The sequence below is a fragment of the Oncorhynchus nerka genome, linkage group LG26 (assembly GCF_034236695.1).
Source record: "Oncorhynchus nerka isolate Pitt River linkage group LG26, Oner_Uvic_2.0, whole genome shotgun sequence".
In the NCBI taxonomy this organism is placed as follows: domain Eukaryota; kingdom Metazoa; phylum Chordata; class Actinopteri; order Salmoniformes; family Salmonidae; genus Oncorhynchus; species Oncorhynchus nerka.
The window spans coordinates 48,873,884-48,892,048 of NC_088421.1; the positions used below are offsets into that span (position 1 = coordinate 48,873,884).

Genomic DNA, 18,165 nt, shown 5'->3' on the forward strand with positions numbered 1-18,165 from the left:
AATCTACAAAGAAGAGAGGAAGCGTCTGCTGCGCCCCTGGGTCGTTTTAAATTTGCCTTTAAAACATCACCGAAAACTTAAACAACCGCTAGCTATGGCAGAGGGAGACAACAAAAGCGCCAACGTACTCGTAAGTAACGTTATCACACTTTCGACGTGACAAGCTTTTGTTCCTGAATTTAGGTAACGTTAACGTCGTAGTGTTGCTTGACTGCTGTCTTTCGCTTGTCAACGGCCTTCGAAATGCGAACAATTAACCAGCTATGCTAGCGAAGGAGGATTAGTGAAAATGAGAACCGTGCCCAACAAATTAAATCATTAATCTGACCATCTGAGCAAATTAACAAAGCCATACAATACATGGTTTGTTAGACGGCCTATGTATCATTTTACATAGGCCGTTAACAATTAACGTTATGCAGTCTAATATCGTCCTTATAGTTAACATTATTGCTCGGCTAACTAGCTGTTCTCGCATGATACGGCTAATTGGTGAAAGGTGTTTTTGTAGCTAGCTGTGTTTATTTGGCTGGCTAGCCAACACAGCGGCTGTCGGTAAGGTTATTTTAAATGTGACACGTTCAGCTGACAAGCCGAGAGAGCCCACGTCTGGCTAATTTGGATCTTGTGACATTTATTTAACATCCCCTTTGAAATTACCAAATGTGCGTTACCTTAACTATTTGATTAGTCGCCGAAAGATGACTAATATATTTGGTGTAAAAGTTAGACGATTTACTCAATAATTAAGCATGGATAGAGTGAATAGTGTAATTAAGACCATGGTCAGACCGTGGTCGCTGCTCGGACCGAGGGCAGAACGGCGATACATTTGAACGTCGACTGGTAACCTAGATGGTGTGATAACACTGACCTGTTCTAAACGAAATCCGGGGAATACAAAACCAAATTGAGCCTATATATTAATGAATTTCAGTATATACCCTTCCCAGACAAGTCTTCCGGTTTTCATTGTGCAGTTCTGAGGCTAACATTTTTTAATTAAATGGTAATGCCCGAGAAGACTGTTTGAAGGATATATTGGCACTGGTGGTGTTAGGCCCGAGATAAAATCACATTTTATTGGTCACATGCACATGGTTAGCAGATGTTATTGCGAGGATAGCGAAATGCTTGTAGTCGAGGGCAAATCTGCCGCAAATCTCCCCCTGTCAGAGTCAAATACTTTCCTCAACACCGCCTTCGAGGGCATTTATACAACGGGTTAGGAACATATTCAAATAATGATTGCCATATTTTCATTAACGGTATCTTAATTAATTTATTAATACAATTTCATCCTTCCACAATATATAGTCCCGATACAAATAGGCATTTTAACGTCGAAGATTTAGCAGGTGGTAATTTGTGAGGTAGACACAGGCTGGAATGCTGTTTTAACCAATCAGCATTCAGGATCTGATCCGCCCGTTGTATAAATTGCCCTTGCAACATTGATTGATTGGAGTTAGAGGAATAGAAAGCCACTGATCTGGAAGATGAAAATGATGAGGGTATCAGTCATCCAAAGCGCAGAAACGCCTCCTAATGTTACCAACTACAAATGCCGAAATATGGACGAGATGCATCCTAGAGCTGGGTGAAGGTCACAACAAACTAAAGTTCTCATTTAATCAACACGGTTAAGTACAAGCATATTACATTTGTAATCTTATAGAGAACAGTCTAATGATTCATTCTGTGATTCATAATGACATGGGCTAAAGAGAACTACTTACAAGCCCTAAACCAACAATACAGTCTATTACTTGGATGACTGTAGTCTTTGACAATTTTTTGGAGGGCCTTCCTCTGACACAGTGTAACAGTATAACTTTAGACCGTCCCCTCGCCCATACCCGGGCGCGAACCAGGGACCCTCTGCACACATCAACAACAGTCACCCTCGAAGCATCGTTACCCATCGCTCCACAAAAGCCACGGCCCTTGCAGGGCAAGGGGAACTACTACTTCAAGGTCTCCGAGAAAGTGACGTCACTGATTGAAACGCTAACTAAGCTAGCCGTTTCACATCCGTTACAACAGCCTAGTATATAGGTCCTGGGTGCCAGGAAGCTTGGCTCCAGTGACGTACTGGGCGTGCGCGCGCCCTCTGTAGCGCCTTACGGTTGGATGCCAAGCAGTTGCCATACCAGGCGGTGATGCAACCGGTCAGCATGCTCTCGATGGTGCAGCTGTAGAACTCTTGAGGATCTGGGGACCCATGCCAAATCTTTTCAGTCTCCTGAGGGGGAAAAGGCATTGTTGTGCCCTCTTCAGGACTGTCTTGGTGTGTTTGGACTATGATAGTATGTTGGTGATGTGGGCACCAAGGAACTTGAAGCTCTCAATCTGCTCCACTACAGCCCCGTTGATGTGAATGGGGGTGTGTTCGGTCCTACTTTTCCTGTAGTCCACGATCAGCTCCTTTGTCATGCTCACATTGAGGGAGAGGTTGTTGTCCTGGCACCACACTGCCAGGTCTCTGACCTCCTCCCTATAGGCTCTCATTGTTGTCAGTGATCAGGCCTGCCACTGTTGTGTCGTTAGCAAACTTAATGGTGGTGCTGGAATCGTGCTTGGCCACGCAGTCGTGGGTGAACAGGGAAACCGGGAGGGGACTAAACACGTACCCCTGAGGGGCCCCCGTGTTGAGGATCAACGTGGCAGATGTATTGTTGCCTAGCCTTACAACCTGGGGGCGGCCTGTCAGGAAGTCCAGGATCCAGTTGCAGAGGGAGGTGTTTACTCCCAGGGTCATTAGCTTAGTGATGCGCTTCGTGGGCACTATGGTGTTGAGCTGTAGTCAATGAACAAATCAAATTTTATTTGTCACATACACATGGTTAGCAGATGTTAATGCGAGTGTTGCGAAATGCTTGTGCTTCTAGTTCTGACAATGCAGTAATGTCCAACCTAACAATTTCATAACAATTACCTTATACACACAAGTGTAAAGGAATGAATAAGAATATGTACATAAAAAAATATATATATGAATGAGTGATGGTATAGAGTGGCATAGGCAAGATGCAGTAGATGGTATAGAGTACAGTATATACATATGAGATGAGTAATGTAGGGTATGTAAACATATAAAAGTGGCATTGTTTAAAGTGGCTAGTGATACATTACATCAAGATGCAGTGGATGGTATAGAGTACAGTATATACATAAGAGATGAATAATGTACGATATGTAAACATTATATTAAGTGGCATTGTTTAAAGTGGCTAGTGATACATTTATTACATGAGTTTTTCCATTATTAAAGTGGCTGGAGTTGAGTCAGTATGTTGGCAGCAGCCACTCAATGTTAGTGATGGCTGTTTAACAGTCTAATGGCCTTGAGATAGAAGCTGTTTTTCAGTCTCTCGGTCCCTGCTTTGATGCACCTGTACTGACCTCGCCTTCTGGATGATAGCGGGGTGAACAGGCAGTGGCTCGGGTGGTTGTTGTCCTTGATGATCTTTATGGCCTTCCTGTGACATCGGGTGGTGTAGGTGTCCTGGAGGGCAGGTAGTTTGCCCCCGGTGATGCGTTGTGCAGACCTCACTACCCTCTGGAGAGCCTTATGGTTGTGGGCGGAGCTGTTGCCGTACCAGGCGGTGATACAGCCCGACAGGATGCTCTCGATTGTGCATCTGTAAAAGTTTGAGTGTTTTTGGTGACAAGCCGAATTTCTTCATCCTCCTGAAGTTGAAGAGGCGCTACTGCGCCTTCTTCACCACGCTGTGTCTGTGGGTGGACCAATTCAGTTTGTCCGTGATGTATACGCCGAGGAACGTACAACTTACTACCCTCCACTACTGTCCCGTCGATGTGGATAGGGGGTGCTCCCTCTGCTGTTTCCTGAAGTCCACGATCATCGCCTTTAATTTTGTTGATGTTGAGTGTGAGGTTATTTTCCTGACACCACACTCCGAGGGCTCTCACCTCCTCCCTGTAGGCCGCCTCGTTGTTGGTTATGAAGCCTACCACTGTAGTGTCGTCTGCAAACTTGATGATTGAGTTGGAGGCGTGCATGGCCACGCAGTCGTGGGTGAACAGGGAGTACAGTAGAGGGCTCAGAACGCACCCTTGTGGGGCCCTCGTGTTGAGTATCAGCGGGGTGGAGATGTTGTTACCTACCCTCACCACCTGGGGGCGGCCCGTCAGGAAGTCCAGGACCCAGTTGCACAGGGCTGGGTCGAGACCCAGGGTCTCGAGCTTGATGACGAATTTGGAGGGTACTATGGTGTTAAATGCTGAGCTGTAGTCGATAAACAGCATTCTCACGTAGGTATTCCTCTTGTCCAGATGGGTTAGGGCAGTGTGCATCATTCTCACATAGGTGTTCCTCTTGTCCAGATGGGTTAGGGCAGTGTGCATCATTCTCACATAGGTGTTCCTCTTGTCCAGATGGGTTAGGGCAGTGTGCATCATTCTCACATAGGTGTTCCTCTTGTCCAGATGGGTTAGGGCAGTGTGCATCATTCTCACATAGGTGTTCCTCTTGTCCAGATGGGTTAGGGCAGTGTGCAGTGCAATCATCTGTGGATCTGTTGGGGTGTTATGTGAATTGTGGGTCTAGGGTTTCTGGGATGATGGTGTTGTGAGCCTTGACCAGCCTTTCAAAGCACTTCATGGCTACCTACATGAGCGCTACGGGGTGGTAATCATTTAGGCAGGTAACCTTCGCTTTCTTGGGCACAGGTACTATGGTGGTCTGCTTGAAACGTGTAGCTATTACAGACTCGGGCAGGGAGAGGTTGAAAATGTCAGTGGAGACACTTGTCAGTTGGTCCTTGCATCCTCTGAGTACACACGTCCTGGTAATCCGTCTGGCCTTGTGAATGTTGACCTGTTTTAAAGGTCTTGCTCACATCGGCTACGGAGAGCGTGATCACAGTCGTAGCACCCGCTTGAATTTATCTGTATTTCACTACATTCTCGAGCAGTTGTTCCCAAACTAAAACTCGGTCCAGGTTCATCTGGACTGTTTTGAAATTGGGTAGGTAGTGCATCAGTTTTTCTATTGTCAGTCATTGCATTTCTTAGAGATATTTATTTTATAACCTTTATTTAACTAGGTATGTCAGTTAAAGAACAAATTCTTGTTTACAATGACAGCCTACTGGGAACAGTGGGTTAACTGCCTTGTTCAGGGGCAGAATGACAGATTTGTACCTTGTCAGCTCGGGGATTCGATCCAGCAACCTTTCAGTTACTGACCCAACACTCTAACGACTAGGCCACCTGCCGCTTATAACTAATGTCCTTTTTTTTGCTTATAGATTTTGTGTTAATGTTATTCACTCAAATATCACATTAATAGTCATTAGCCATGGCAAAATGTATGGAAGTGAATGAAAATTGGCTTCAAAACTGAATTTTCTCAGTACACCAAGATTTTTTTTGTAGAACTGCAGGAAATATGCTTTTTAAAACGGCAAAAATTAGTTGTCTAGCAACAAGAGGGGTGTAAACAGTTTGTGGCCATAGAAATGGATGTGCAGGGGGTGCTCCCCAATGCTTGCAAGGGGAGCCTGAGTGGGAGAAGGTTTGGGAACTGCTGTTCTAGAACAGTGATGGAACACTAGAATCTGGTTGAAACTGTCTTCAGTTAAATCGTGCTTTGTCAGCTTAACGACAGCTCTCAGATGCGGCAGTCAGGCCTTGTCTATCGTTGATTACATTCATCCACCGAACAAACCTACCACAGAGGATCAACTGACAACTAGGATGGATCACGATGATGATCTGTGTGGCAAAACAAGTCTGTAATGTTAATAGCTATGCCTTTTCCTGGCTGGCTGTGGGTCATGAGACGACATGGTGTTTAGTGCCCTTGGAATAGAGATGTCTGTATGAAGACGGGTCTTTGTGGTGTCAGCACAACGTGGGATTATTTCACTTCCCCGACCATTCACAATGACACCTCTGTTTTCCTCAACCCTTCGGCCCTGTGGCTCTGCTCAGCCGCCAACTGATAGTAGTAGAGGGATGTTTGGAAGTCAGCAGGGCTTAAGGTATTAGCAAGCCATTAAACAGTGGTATTTCTGTGGTGCAGTCTGTTTGCGTCTAAATGGCACCCTAGTCCCTATATAGTGCACTTCATTGACCAGAGTCCTATAGGGTGCCATTTGGGACTCAGCCTAGCTCCTTAGATGAACAGGCTAAACTGTTAACTATATGTGAATTGGAGTTCAGCGTTGTTTGGACTGAGAGTTAGATGGCTTTTCTTCTGAGTGCACCAGTGCATCTTGAGTCCTTGTCAACCTGACCTGTTATCAGGCTGCGTTTTCACACACCTTGGGGGGACTACTGCCGTGGCCTAGTTATTGCCTTACCTCCTTACTCCATTTGCACACACTGTATGTAGATTTTCTGTTGTGTTATTGACTGTACGTTTGTTTATTCCATGTGTAAATCTGTTAACACCTGGCTCTGCAATAGACTAGTGTTAACACCTGGCTCTGCAATAGACTAGTGTTAACACCTGGCTCTGCAATAGACTAGTGTTAACACCTGGCTCTGCAATAGATTAGTGTTAACACCTGGCTCTGCAATAGACTAGTGTTAACACCTGGCTCTACAATAGACTAGTGTTAACACCTGGCTCTACAATAGACTAGTGTTAACACCTGGCTCTGCAATAGACTAGTGTTAACACCTGGCTCTACAATAGACTAGTGTTAACACCTGGCTCTACAATAGACTAGTGTTAACACCTGGCTCTGCAATAGACTAGTGTTAACACCTGGCTCTGCAATAGACTAGTGTTAACACCTGGCTCTACAATAGACTAGTGTTAACACCTGACTCTACAATAGACTAGTGTTAACACCTGGCTCTGCAATAGACTAGCGTCCTGTCCAGGAGGTGTACTGGTAGATCAAGCTACCTCCTAACCTCTGTCTCTGGCGTGTGTCTCGGTCGGTGTCTGTGTTCCAGGCCCAGGAGACGGCCCAGCTGGAGGAGCAGCTGCAGGGCTGGGGAGAGGTGATCCTGGCTGGGGACCAGGTCCTGCGTTGGAAGAAACCATGGTTCCCTGGAGCCCTGATGGCAGCCACCACACTGGTCTTTATGTGAGTAGTACTCACACACACAGCCCTGATGGCAGCCACCACACTGGTCTTTATGTGAGTAGTACTCACACACACAGCCCTGATGGCAGCCACCACACTGGTCTTTATGTGAGTAGTACTCACACACACAGCCCTGATGGCAGCCACCACACTGGTCTTTATGTGAGTAGTACTCACACACACAGCCCTGATGGCAGCCACCACACTGGTCTTTATGTGAGTAGTACTCACACACACACAGCCCTGATGGCAGCCACCACACTGGTCTTTATGTGAGTAGTACTCACACACACAGCCCTGATGGCAGCCACCACACTGGTCTTCATGTGAGTAGTACTCACACACACACACACACACACACACAGCCCTGATGGCAGCCACCACACTGTTCTTCATGTGAGTAGTACTCACACACACGATGCATACCGCTGTCCTGTCACGCTCTCACACACACATTACACACAGCTGTCCTGTCACACACTCACACACGCTCTCACATACAGCTGTCCTGTCACGCTCTCACACACAGCTGTCCTGTCACGCTCTCACACGCTCTCACACACAGCTGTCCTGTCACACACTCACACACGCTCTCACACACAGCTGTCCTGTCACGCTCTCACACACAGCTGTCCTGTCACACACTCTCACACGCTCTCACACACAGCTGTCCTGTCACACACTCACACACGCTCTCACATACAGCTGTCCTGTCACGCTCTCACACACAGCTGTCCTGTCACGCTCTCACACGCTCTCACACACAGCTGTCCTGTCACACACTCACACACGCTCTCACACACAGCTGTCCTGTCACGCTCTCACACACAGCTGTCCTGTCACGCTCTCACACACAGCTGTCCTGTCACGCTCTCACACACAGCTGTCCTGTCACGCTCTCACACATGCACGATACATACAGCTGTCCTGTCTCTAGCACACACCTGGCCTCGCTCACACACACACACCAGGGCTTGACATTCAGGTAAATTTGCCAGTAGCACACCGGGCCAGTACCAAGTGGCGACTACAGGCTCGTGGGCGAGATCACAGGAGAAAGTTATTTAGGCAGAATTTTAATCATGGGTAATCACAATCAGCATGGTGGCTCCAGCAGGGGGTTACAGTCAGCATGGTGGCTCCAGCAGGGGGTTACAGTCAGCATGGTGGCTCCAGCAGGGGTTACAGTCAGCATGGTGGCTCCAGCAGGGGATTACAGTCAGCATGGTGGCTCCAGCAGGGGTTACAGTCAGCATGGTGGCTCCAGCAGGGGGTTACAGTCAGCATGGTGGCTCCAGCAGGGGTTACAGTCAGCATGGTGGCTCCAGCAGGGGTTACAGTCAGCATGGTGGCTCCAGCAGGGGGTTACAGTCAGCGTTATCACAGAACACCACACAGAGAGAAGACAGACACACGATGGACAGGCACGCCCACACAGAGACCGAGTTTAGTTAAGTAGCCTGGTACGAGCCAGAACAGCACAAGACAGGAGCCCAATCCCCTGTTTCTGTAGCATGAGGCAGCTTGTTTTTTTGAAGTTTTATAAATAGTTTAACTGTGTACATTGTTAAAGAGGATGGAGGCCTACCCTTTATGCATTTGAATGGCCGATGCTGTGTTTTATAAATAGTTTAACTGTGTACATTGTTAAAGAGGATGGAGGCCTACCCTTTATGCATTTGAGTGGCTGATGCGGTGTTTTATAAATAGTTTAACTGTGTACATTGTTAAAGAGGATGGAGGCCTACCCTTTATTCATTTGAGTGGCTGATGCGGTGTTTTATAAATAGTTTAACTGTGTACATTGTTAAAGAGGATGTAGGCCTACCCTTTATGCATTTGAGTGGCTGATGCGGTGTTTTATAAATAGTTTAACTGTGTACATTGTTAAAGAGGATGGAGGCCTACCCTTTATTCATTTGAATGGCCGATGCGGTTCCTTTGTCATGCCGGACACTCCTATTGTGCAACACTGCCAATTGCAGTTGAGGAATAGATCATACAGCAGTGGATAGCTTGGATCCTCTTTTCAGTTATTACCATCAAAACTGTTGTCTTTTCCCAGATTGCATTTCGACATGTTGTCCAGTGACTGGGCTCATTGGAACACGTTTCTTTCCACACGGCACTGAGCTGTGGAAGCAGTTGTGTGCTCTTGCCACCATACAGTTGCCTAGTGGTTAGAGCGTTGGGCCAGGAACTGAAAGGTTGCTGGATTGAATCCCCCGAGCTGACAAGGGGAAAGAAATCTGCCGTTCTGCCCCTGAACAAGGCAGTTAACCCACTGTTCCTAGGCCGTCATTGAAAATAATTTGTTCTTAAAACCGACTTGCCTAGTTAAATAAAACCTGTAATATTTAGCTCTATTTAATCAATAAGGGATGGTTATATTTCTTGACAAGCAACCAGCTCCAGGTCCTCTAGAATTTTCTTCGCATGTTAAAATGCATTTCCTGCAGTTCCACAGTTTGACACATTATGCCTCTCTTGATGGGGGTATTTTGAAGACACAGTATAAGTGAAAGGCTCCCTAAGTGTGAATTTCTCTGCCCCATAGCAACATGTGTTGATTCAGGAAGCCAGCTAACTTCCTACAGTAACACATTCTGATAACTTCCTGCATCAACACATTTTGCTATGGGGCAGAGACATTTGCAGTTTCATGCTTTTCTACATACACATTTTGTCTTGAGATATTTATCAGTTTTAAAAGGGTAAGTTAACCTAAAATTCTAAATTTCCCAAGTGATTCCATACATTGACTAGTTAGGTGGACTTTGCCTTCTCCCCCTGGCGTCTAGAACTGGAAAGAGGTCAAGATAAAAGGGTCACGTGACTCGTGGTGTTTTGTTGTGCACTAGCTCTACTCCGTTGGTCAGAGCGATTGAGAAACCTGGGAATTGTGGACAAATTCTTTTGCTTTATTGAAAGCATATGGCCAAATGAGCTCTTTAAAAATAAAAAAATATATATAATCAAAAGTATTATAGGTTTTGAGACAGGAAATGTGTTATTTTCCATCTGAAGTGATCAGTATTATTTTATGTGACCGACTGCAATAACATTGGAGATGGGTAACAACTGTGCATGTGTGTTTTCAGTCCGTGGCTTTAAGAAGGAACAAAATGTCACTGTTTTCCTTTTGAAAGAGACCGATACAGACGTGTGTAGTAGCCTAAGCACTTCATCAACGACGATGACTACAATTCAGAAATGCTGGGGGGAACACGTAGAACTCTGACAGCTCTTGCTTCTGTATTCTCGTGTGGGGGGAACACGTAGAACTCTGACAGCTCTTGCTTCTGTATTCTCGTGTGGGGGGAACACGTAGAACTCTGACAGCTCTTGCTTCTGTATTCTCGTGTGGGGGAACACGTAGAACTCTGACAGCTCTTGCTTCTGTATTCTCGTGTGGGGGGAACACGTAGAACTCTGACAGCTCTTGCTTCTGTATTCTCGTGTGGGGGGAACACGTAGAACTCTGACAGCTCTTGCTTCTGTATTCTCGTGTGGGGGAACACGTAGAACTCTGACAGCTCTTGCTTCTGTATTCTCGTGTGGGGGAACACGTAGAACTCTGACAGCTCTTGCTTCTGTATTCTCGTGTGGGGGAACACGTAGAACTCTGACAGCTCTTGCTTCTGTATTCTCGTGTGGGGGGAACACGTAGAACTCTTGACAGCTCTTGCTTCTGTATTCTCGTGTGGGGGGAACACGTAGAACTCTGACAGCTTTTGCTTCTGTATTCTCGTGTGGGGGGAACACGTAGAACTCTGACAGCTCTTGCTTCTGTATTCTCGTGTGGGGGGAACACGTAGAACTCTGACAGCTCTTGCTTCTGTATTCTCGTGTGGGGGGAACACGTAGAACTCTGACAGCTTTTGCTTCTGTATTCTCGTGTGGGGGGAACACGTAGAACTCTGACAGCTCTTGCTTCTGTATTCTCGTGTGGGGGGAACACGTAGAACTCTGACAGCTCTTGCTTCTGTATTCTCGTGTGGGGGGAACACGTAGAACTCTGACAGCTCTTGCTTCTGTATTCTCGTGGGCTGGATATGACGTTGCTCCAAAATGGAGGGTGCTGCTGAAGTATGTCGTTTCTTCATTGCAGTTTGAGTGGATCTTATTGTGTTGTAACCGTTGCACCATATCATGTAGACAGCCAGTTAGCAGATGTGTCCTGTCTTTATGACACGGGGTTGAAGGAGATAACAGATAGTAATTGTGTCATCTTACATTGCAGAATACACAGAATTAAAATAAAAGGTTTTGCATTTCAATTATTTAGGATCTTGTCTACTTACCAATCTATAATGTCTGTGTTGGCTAGCCATGGTTTATTTGCATGGCAACATTTCATGCTTTTAACAACTTTATAGCCTTGCGTGGAATGCATGGTCCCAGGAACTCCCTGGTGTAGGCCTATTAGTGTGGAATGCATGGTCCCAGGAACCCCCTGGTGTAGGCCTATTAGTGTGGAATGCATGTTCCCAGGAACCCCCTGGTGTAAGCCTATTAGCGTGGAATGCATGTTCCCAGGAACCCCCTGGTTTAGGCCTATTAGCGTGGAATGCATGGTCCCAGGAACCCCCTGGTGTAGGCCTATTAGCGTGGAATGCATGGTCCCAGGCACCCCCTGGTGTAAGCCTATTAGCGTGGAATGCATGGTCCCAGGCACCCCCTGGTGTAGACGTATTAGGTTGGAATGCATGGTCCCAGGAACCCCCTGGTGTAGGCCTATTAGTGTGGAATGCATGGTCCCAGGAACCCCCTGGTGTAGGCCTATTAGTGTGGAATGCATGTTCCCAGGAACCCCCTGGTGTAGGCCTATTAGTGTGGAATGCATGTTCCCAGGAACCCCCTGGTGTAGGCCTATTAGTGTGGAATGCATGGTCCCAGGAACCCCCTGGTGTAGGCCTATTAGTGTGGAATGCATGTTCCCAGGAACCCCCTGGTGTAGGCCTATTAGTATGGAATGCATGGTCCCAGGAACCCCCTGGTGTAAGCCTATTAGCGTGGAATGCATGTTCCCAGGAACCCCCTGGTGTAGGCCTATTAGCGTGGAATGCATGGTCCCAGGAACCCCCTGGTGTAGGCCTATTAGCGTGGAATGCATGGTCCCAGGGACCCCCTGGTGTAGGCCTATTAGTGTGGAATGCATGGTCCCAGGAACCCCCTGGTGTAGGTCTATTAGTGTGGAATGCATGGTCCCAGGAACCCCCTGGTGTAGGCCTATTAGGTTGGAATGCATGGTCCCAGGGACCCCCTGGTGTAGGCCTATTAGTGTGGAATGCATGGTCCCAGGAACCCCCTGGTGTAGGTCTATTAGTGTGGAATGCATGGTCCCAGGAACCCCCTGGTGTAGGCCTATTAGGTTGGAATGCATGGTCCCAGGAACCCCCTGGTGTAGGTCTATTAGTGTGGAATGCATGGTCCCAGGAACCCCCTAGTGTAGGCCTATTAGGTTGGAATGCATGGTCCCAGGAACCCCCTGGTGTAGGTCTATTAGTGTGGAATGCATGGTCCCAGGAACCCCCTGCTGTAGGCCTAATTAGGTTGCAAGTAGTCTGGTCTGTTGTGTATTCATAACCCCCACCTCACCTGTCCATTATGGCCATGATTATCCTAACAATATAATTACTTTTAGCCCCATTGCCTTAACATTATTGCCCATAATACCTGGCTCCAGGAACCACAAAAATACTATGTGTGCATGCAAGGAATGGACATCTTTCATTAACCGCTTAATGGAAACATGCAGCAATACCAAGCCAATCACCTTCCAGTCAAAAGGCTATAGCCTGGTATTGAACACGCAACGGCTGTAATGAAACCCATAATAGAACGTCATTTTCAAACATTCACCAACATGTAAATCTCAGGACAACACCGTTCAGCTCACCCAATACGAGCGGTTCTATGTGTGACGGAGATGAACATTTCCATTAGAAACCTAGAGGGGGAATCTATTTTCAACAACTAGGATGTGTTGCTAATATGACTAGGAGACAAGTACTGGGTAATGAATGACTTAAGTCTTTTTATATAAAATAATTGCCTCCACGGTTCTATGGATGGATTTTGGCTCGGCTCCTTAAGAAGCAAGGTAGGACTTCATTATTTATATATGTATACTGCCTCCCGCTCGCCGTTCAAAGTGATGGGTGTCATGATGATAGCCTGCCTACTAACATCTAACTAACAGTCCAAGCAGTGGATGACAACAACATACATTTATTAACTAAAACAGTCCAAGCAGTGGATGACAACAATACATCTATTAACCATAACAGTGGATGACAACAACATACATCTATTAACCAAAACAGTGGATGACAACAACATACATCTATTAACCAAAACAGTGGATGACAACAACATACATCTATTAACCAAAACAGTGGATGACAACACAATACATTACATTTACATTTAAGTCATTTAGCAGACGCTCTTATCCAGAGCGACTTACAAATTGGTGCATTCACCTTAAGACATCCAGTGGAACAGTAGTGCATCTAAATCTTTTCAGGGGGAGGGGGGGTGAGAGGGATTACTTTATCAATACATCTATTAACTAAAACAGTGGATGACAACAACATACATCTATTAACCAAAACAGTGGATGACAACAACAATTCATCCATTAACTAAAACAGTGGATGACAACAACATACATCTATTAACCAAAACAGTCCAAACAGTGGATGACAACAACATACATCTATTAACCAAAACAGTGGATGACAACAATACATCTATTAACCATAACAGTGGATGACAACAATACATCTGTTAACTAAAACAGTGGATGACAACAATACATCTATTAACCATAACAGTGGATGACAACAATACATCTGTTAACTAAAACAGTGGATGACAACAACATACATCTATTAACCAAAACAGTGGATGACAACAACATACATCTATTAACTAAAACAGTGGATGACAACAACATACATCTATTAACCAAAACAGTGGATGACAACAACATACATCTATTAACCAAAACAGTGGATGACAACAACATACATCTATTAACCATAACAGTGGATGACAACAATACATCTGTTAACTAAAACAGTGGATGACAACAATACATCTATTAACCATAACAGTGGATGACAACAATACATCTGTTAACTAAAACAGTGGATGACAACAACATACATCTATTAACCAAAACAGTGGATGACAACAACATACATCTATTAACTAAAACAGTGGATGACAACAACATACATCTATTAACCAAAACAGTGGATGACAACAACATACATCTATTAACCAAAACAGTGGATGACAACAACATACATCTATTAACCAAAACAGTGGATGACAACAACATACATCTATTAACCAAAACAGTGGATGACAACAACAATACATCCATTAACTAAAACAGTGGATGACAACAACATACATCTATTAACCAAAACAGTCCAAACAGTGGATGACAACAACATACATCTATTAACCAAAACAGTCCAAGCAGTGGATGACAACAATACATCTATTAACCAAAACAGTGGATGACAACAACATACATCTATTAACCAAAACAGTGGATGACAACAACATACATCTATTAACCAAAACAGTGGATGACAACAACATACATCTATTAACCAAAACAGTCCCAGTAGAACCTGGTTGACCAGGTGCTGGACTGGTGACCGGATCCACCAGTGGTTTACAGGGATCCTTCATCTCACCTGCCCAAACCTAAATGTCCCACTTAAACACTGTTACAGAGGAGAGACCTGAGAACGTGGCCCTGGTTAGAAGACCACTCCAGGATGAATGTAGCACCACAGACTTTTAGGCTGCACATACAACAGTTGCTAACGTTGTGTTGTATACTAAGTGTTTTATTTTTTTATATACAACCAAGTGTCTTCACTTTTCTCTCTGGGTGGGTGGAGGTTGAATGTTGTTTTTTTCAACAACACAAAAATATATATATATATATATATATATATAAAAGTAACAATACTTGCTTTATTGGTCCATTTGCATGGATATTCTTTATTTTTGCAGTCACAGTACCTAACCTGACACACACACACACACACATCACAGGCTTGGGCGCAGGACATACCTGGAACTTTCACTTTCACAGTACCTAACCTGACACACACACATCACAGGCTTGGACGCAGGACATACCTGGAACTTTCACTTTCACAGTAACTGACACACACACACATCACAGGCTTGGGCGCAGGACATACCTGGAACTTTCACTTTCACAGTACCTGACACACACATCACAGGCTTGGGCGCAGGACATACCTGGAACTTTCACTTTCACAGTACCTGACACACACATCACAGGCTTGGACGCAGGACATACCTGGAACTTTCACTTCACAAGTCCTGGGAGTCTTCTGCTTCCTGAACCATTGTAGACCCCATAAGGTGACTGATATTTGTCTGGAATGACATTTACCACGTATGATGGGAGAGGGAACTGGACCACCTGGACCCAGTGTCTCATTGTGGGGGAACCACTCCAGACCGCTGCAGTATGAGACCAGTCTGAACGGTCTGGATTCACCATTTATACATCACCAAGTGGATTTGAGAATCTGGAGCAGCAGTCATGTACTTAGAACAGCTGATTTTTTTTTTTGACAAAATGAAACCAGTTATATTTTGATATTTCCAGGTCAATGTGTAGGCCTAATATATCCTATTCTAATCAAATATGCCAACAAAATATTGTGGTTTAATGTGAAAACATATATCCACTGTGTTTGGGCTGGTATAAAAACAACCGTCCCACTCATAGAGGTTAATGATCAGAGATCATTCAATAAAGTCAAGTTTAGCTACTTACTTGTCGGATCACTGTCCCATTTGGTCCAGCTCAAATGGATCACTGTCCCATTTTTGGTCCAGCTCAAATGGATCACTGTCCCATTTGGTCCAGCTCAAATGGATCACTGTCCTATTTGGTCCAGCTCAAATGGATCACTGTCCCATTTTTGGTCCAGCTCAAATGGATCACTGTCCCATTTGGTCCAGCTCAAATGGATCACTGTCCCATTTGGTCCAGCTCAAATGGAGTTGTCTGCAATTTATTTTTTGGGATCGGGACAAATGTTTCCATGACAACAGAGTTGCTGTGGGCAGCAAGATCCCGGTGTTCCTCATCAATCAAGTTCCCTGCAGCATAAGCATTCTTAATGAGTTCGCAATGGAGCACAGTTGTCACAACAGCACCACCCATCTGCTGTTTTCACTTCTCCCTGTATAACTAATCAGTAACGCTAGGCTACTGTCTTCACTTCTGCCCAGAAAAAAACTTGCATCTGTGATTTGTGAATAAGGGTCATCCATGCACTTTTTTTTTTTACGTAAAAGGCCACTCAAAAATGTGTAGTTTTGTCACATAAAACAAAATGCCACAGATCTCTAGTTGAGGGAGCATGCAATTGGCATGCTGACTGCAGGAATGTCCACCAGATCTGTTACGAGATAATTTAATGTTAATTTCTCTACCATAAGCCGCTTCTAAAGTAATTTTAGAGAATTTGGCAGTACGTCCAACCGGATTTACAACTGCAGACCGTGTGTATGGCGTCGTGTGGTTGAGCGGTTTGCTGATGTGAACAGAGTGCCCCTCGGCGGGGTAATGGGCAGGCATAATCTACGGACGACGAACACAATTGCATTTTATTGGACGGGCAATTTGAATGCTCAGAGAGACTGTGATGAGATTGAGGCCCATTGTCGTGCCATTCATAGGGCCTCATGCATTTATTTCAAGTGACTGATTTCCTTATTTGAACAGGAACACGGTAAAATCTTCAATTGTAGTATGTTGCGTTTTATATTTTCGTTCAGTATAGTAAATGTAGCTTTTCAGAACCCTTGATAGAATACCTCATTTCTCTGGTGTCCGCTTGTTTTGACTTGCAGTGGAATTGAGACATCTGACCCCCTCTCTCTCTTCCCCCCCTTCCTCCAGGATGATCTACTACCTGGACCCCTCGGTGCTGACCGGCCTGTCCTGCACTGTCATGCTGCTGTGTCTGGCTGACTACCTGGTGCCTACCCTCGCACCCCGAATCTTCGGATCCAACAAGTGGTGAGAGCCTGGGGGTATATCTGGGGTACAGGGTGGGTATATCTGGGGTACGGGGTGGGTATATCTGGGGTACGGGGTGGGTATATCTGGGGTACGGGGTGGGTATATCTGGGGTACGGGGTGGGTATATACGGGGTACGGGGTGGGTATATACAGGGTGGAGGGGGTATATCTAGGGTACAAGGTGGAGGGGTATATCTAGGGTGGAGGGGGTATATCTAGGGTACAAGGTGGAGGGGGTATATCTAGGGTGGAGGGGTATATCTAGCGTACAGGGTGGAGGGTGGGTATATCTAGGGTGGAGGGGGTATATCTAGGGTGGAGGGTGGGTATAGCTGGGGTGGAGGGTGGGTATATCTAGGGTGGAGGAGGTATAGCTGGGGTGGAGGGTGGGTATATCTGGGGTGGAGGGTGGGTATAGCTAGGGTACAGGGGGTATATCTGGGGTGGAGGGTGGGTATATCTGGGGTGGAGGGTGGGTATATCTGGGGTGGTGGGTGGGTATATCTGGGGTGGAGGGTGGGTATATCTGGGGTGGAGGGTGGGTATAGCTGGGGTGGAGGGTGGGTATAGCTAGGGTGGAGGGTGGGTATATCTAGGGTGGAGGGGGGTATATCTAGGGTGGAGGGGGTATAGCTGGGGTGGAGGGTGGGTATATCTAGGGTGGAGGGGGTATATCTAGGGTGGAGGGGGTATATCTAGGTGGAGGGGGTATATCTAGGGTGGAGGGGGTATATCTAGGGTGGAGGGTGGGTATATCTGGGGTGGAGGGGGTATATCTAGGGTGGAGGGGGTATATCTGGGGTGGAGGGGGGTATATCTGGGGTGGAGGGGGGTATATCTGGGGTGGAGGGTGGGTATAGCTGGGGTGGAGGGGGGTATATCTGGGGTGGAGGGTGGGTATAGCTGGGGTGGAGGGTGGGTATAGCTGGGGTGGAGGGTGGGTATAGCTGGGGTGGAGGGTGGGTATATCTGGGGTGGAGGGTGGGTATA

At 45.9% G+C, this 18,165-nt stretch overlaps 1 protein-coding gene across 1 annotated transcript in view; it reads left to right on the plus strand.

Moving 5' to 3' along the window:
• The window catches only part of LOC135564788 (ADP-ribosylation factor-like protein 6-interacting protein 1), a 26,804-nt gene continuing 8,639 nt past the window's right edge, over positions 1-18,165 (plus strand). The window contains exons 1-3 of the mRNA XM_065010845.1: positions 1-130; positions 6,937-7,070; positions 17,053-17,172. Of these exons, the coding sequence (XP_064866917.1) occupies positions 95-130; positions 6,937-7,070; positions 17,053-17,172 (290 nt within the window). The 5' untranslated portion in view covers positions 1-94. The remainder of the gene's footprint in view (positions 131-6,936; positions 7,071-17,052; positions 17,173-18,165) is intronic.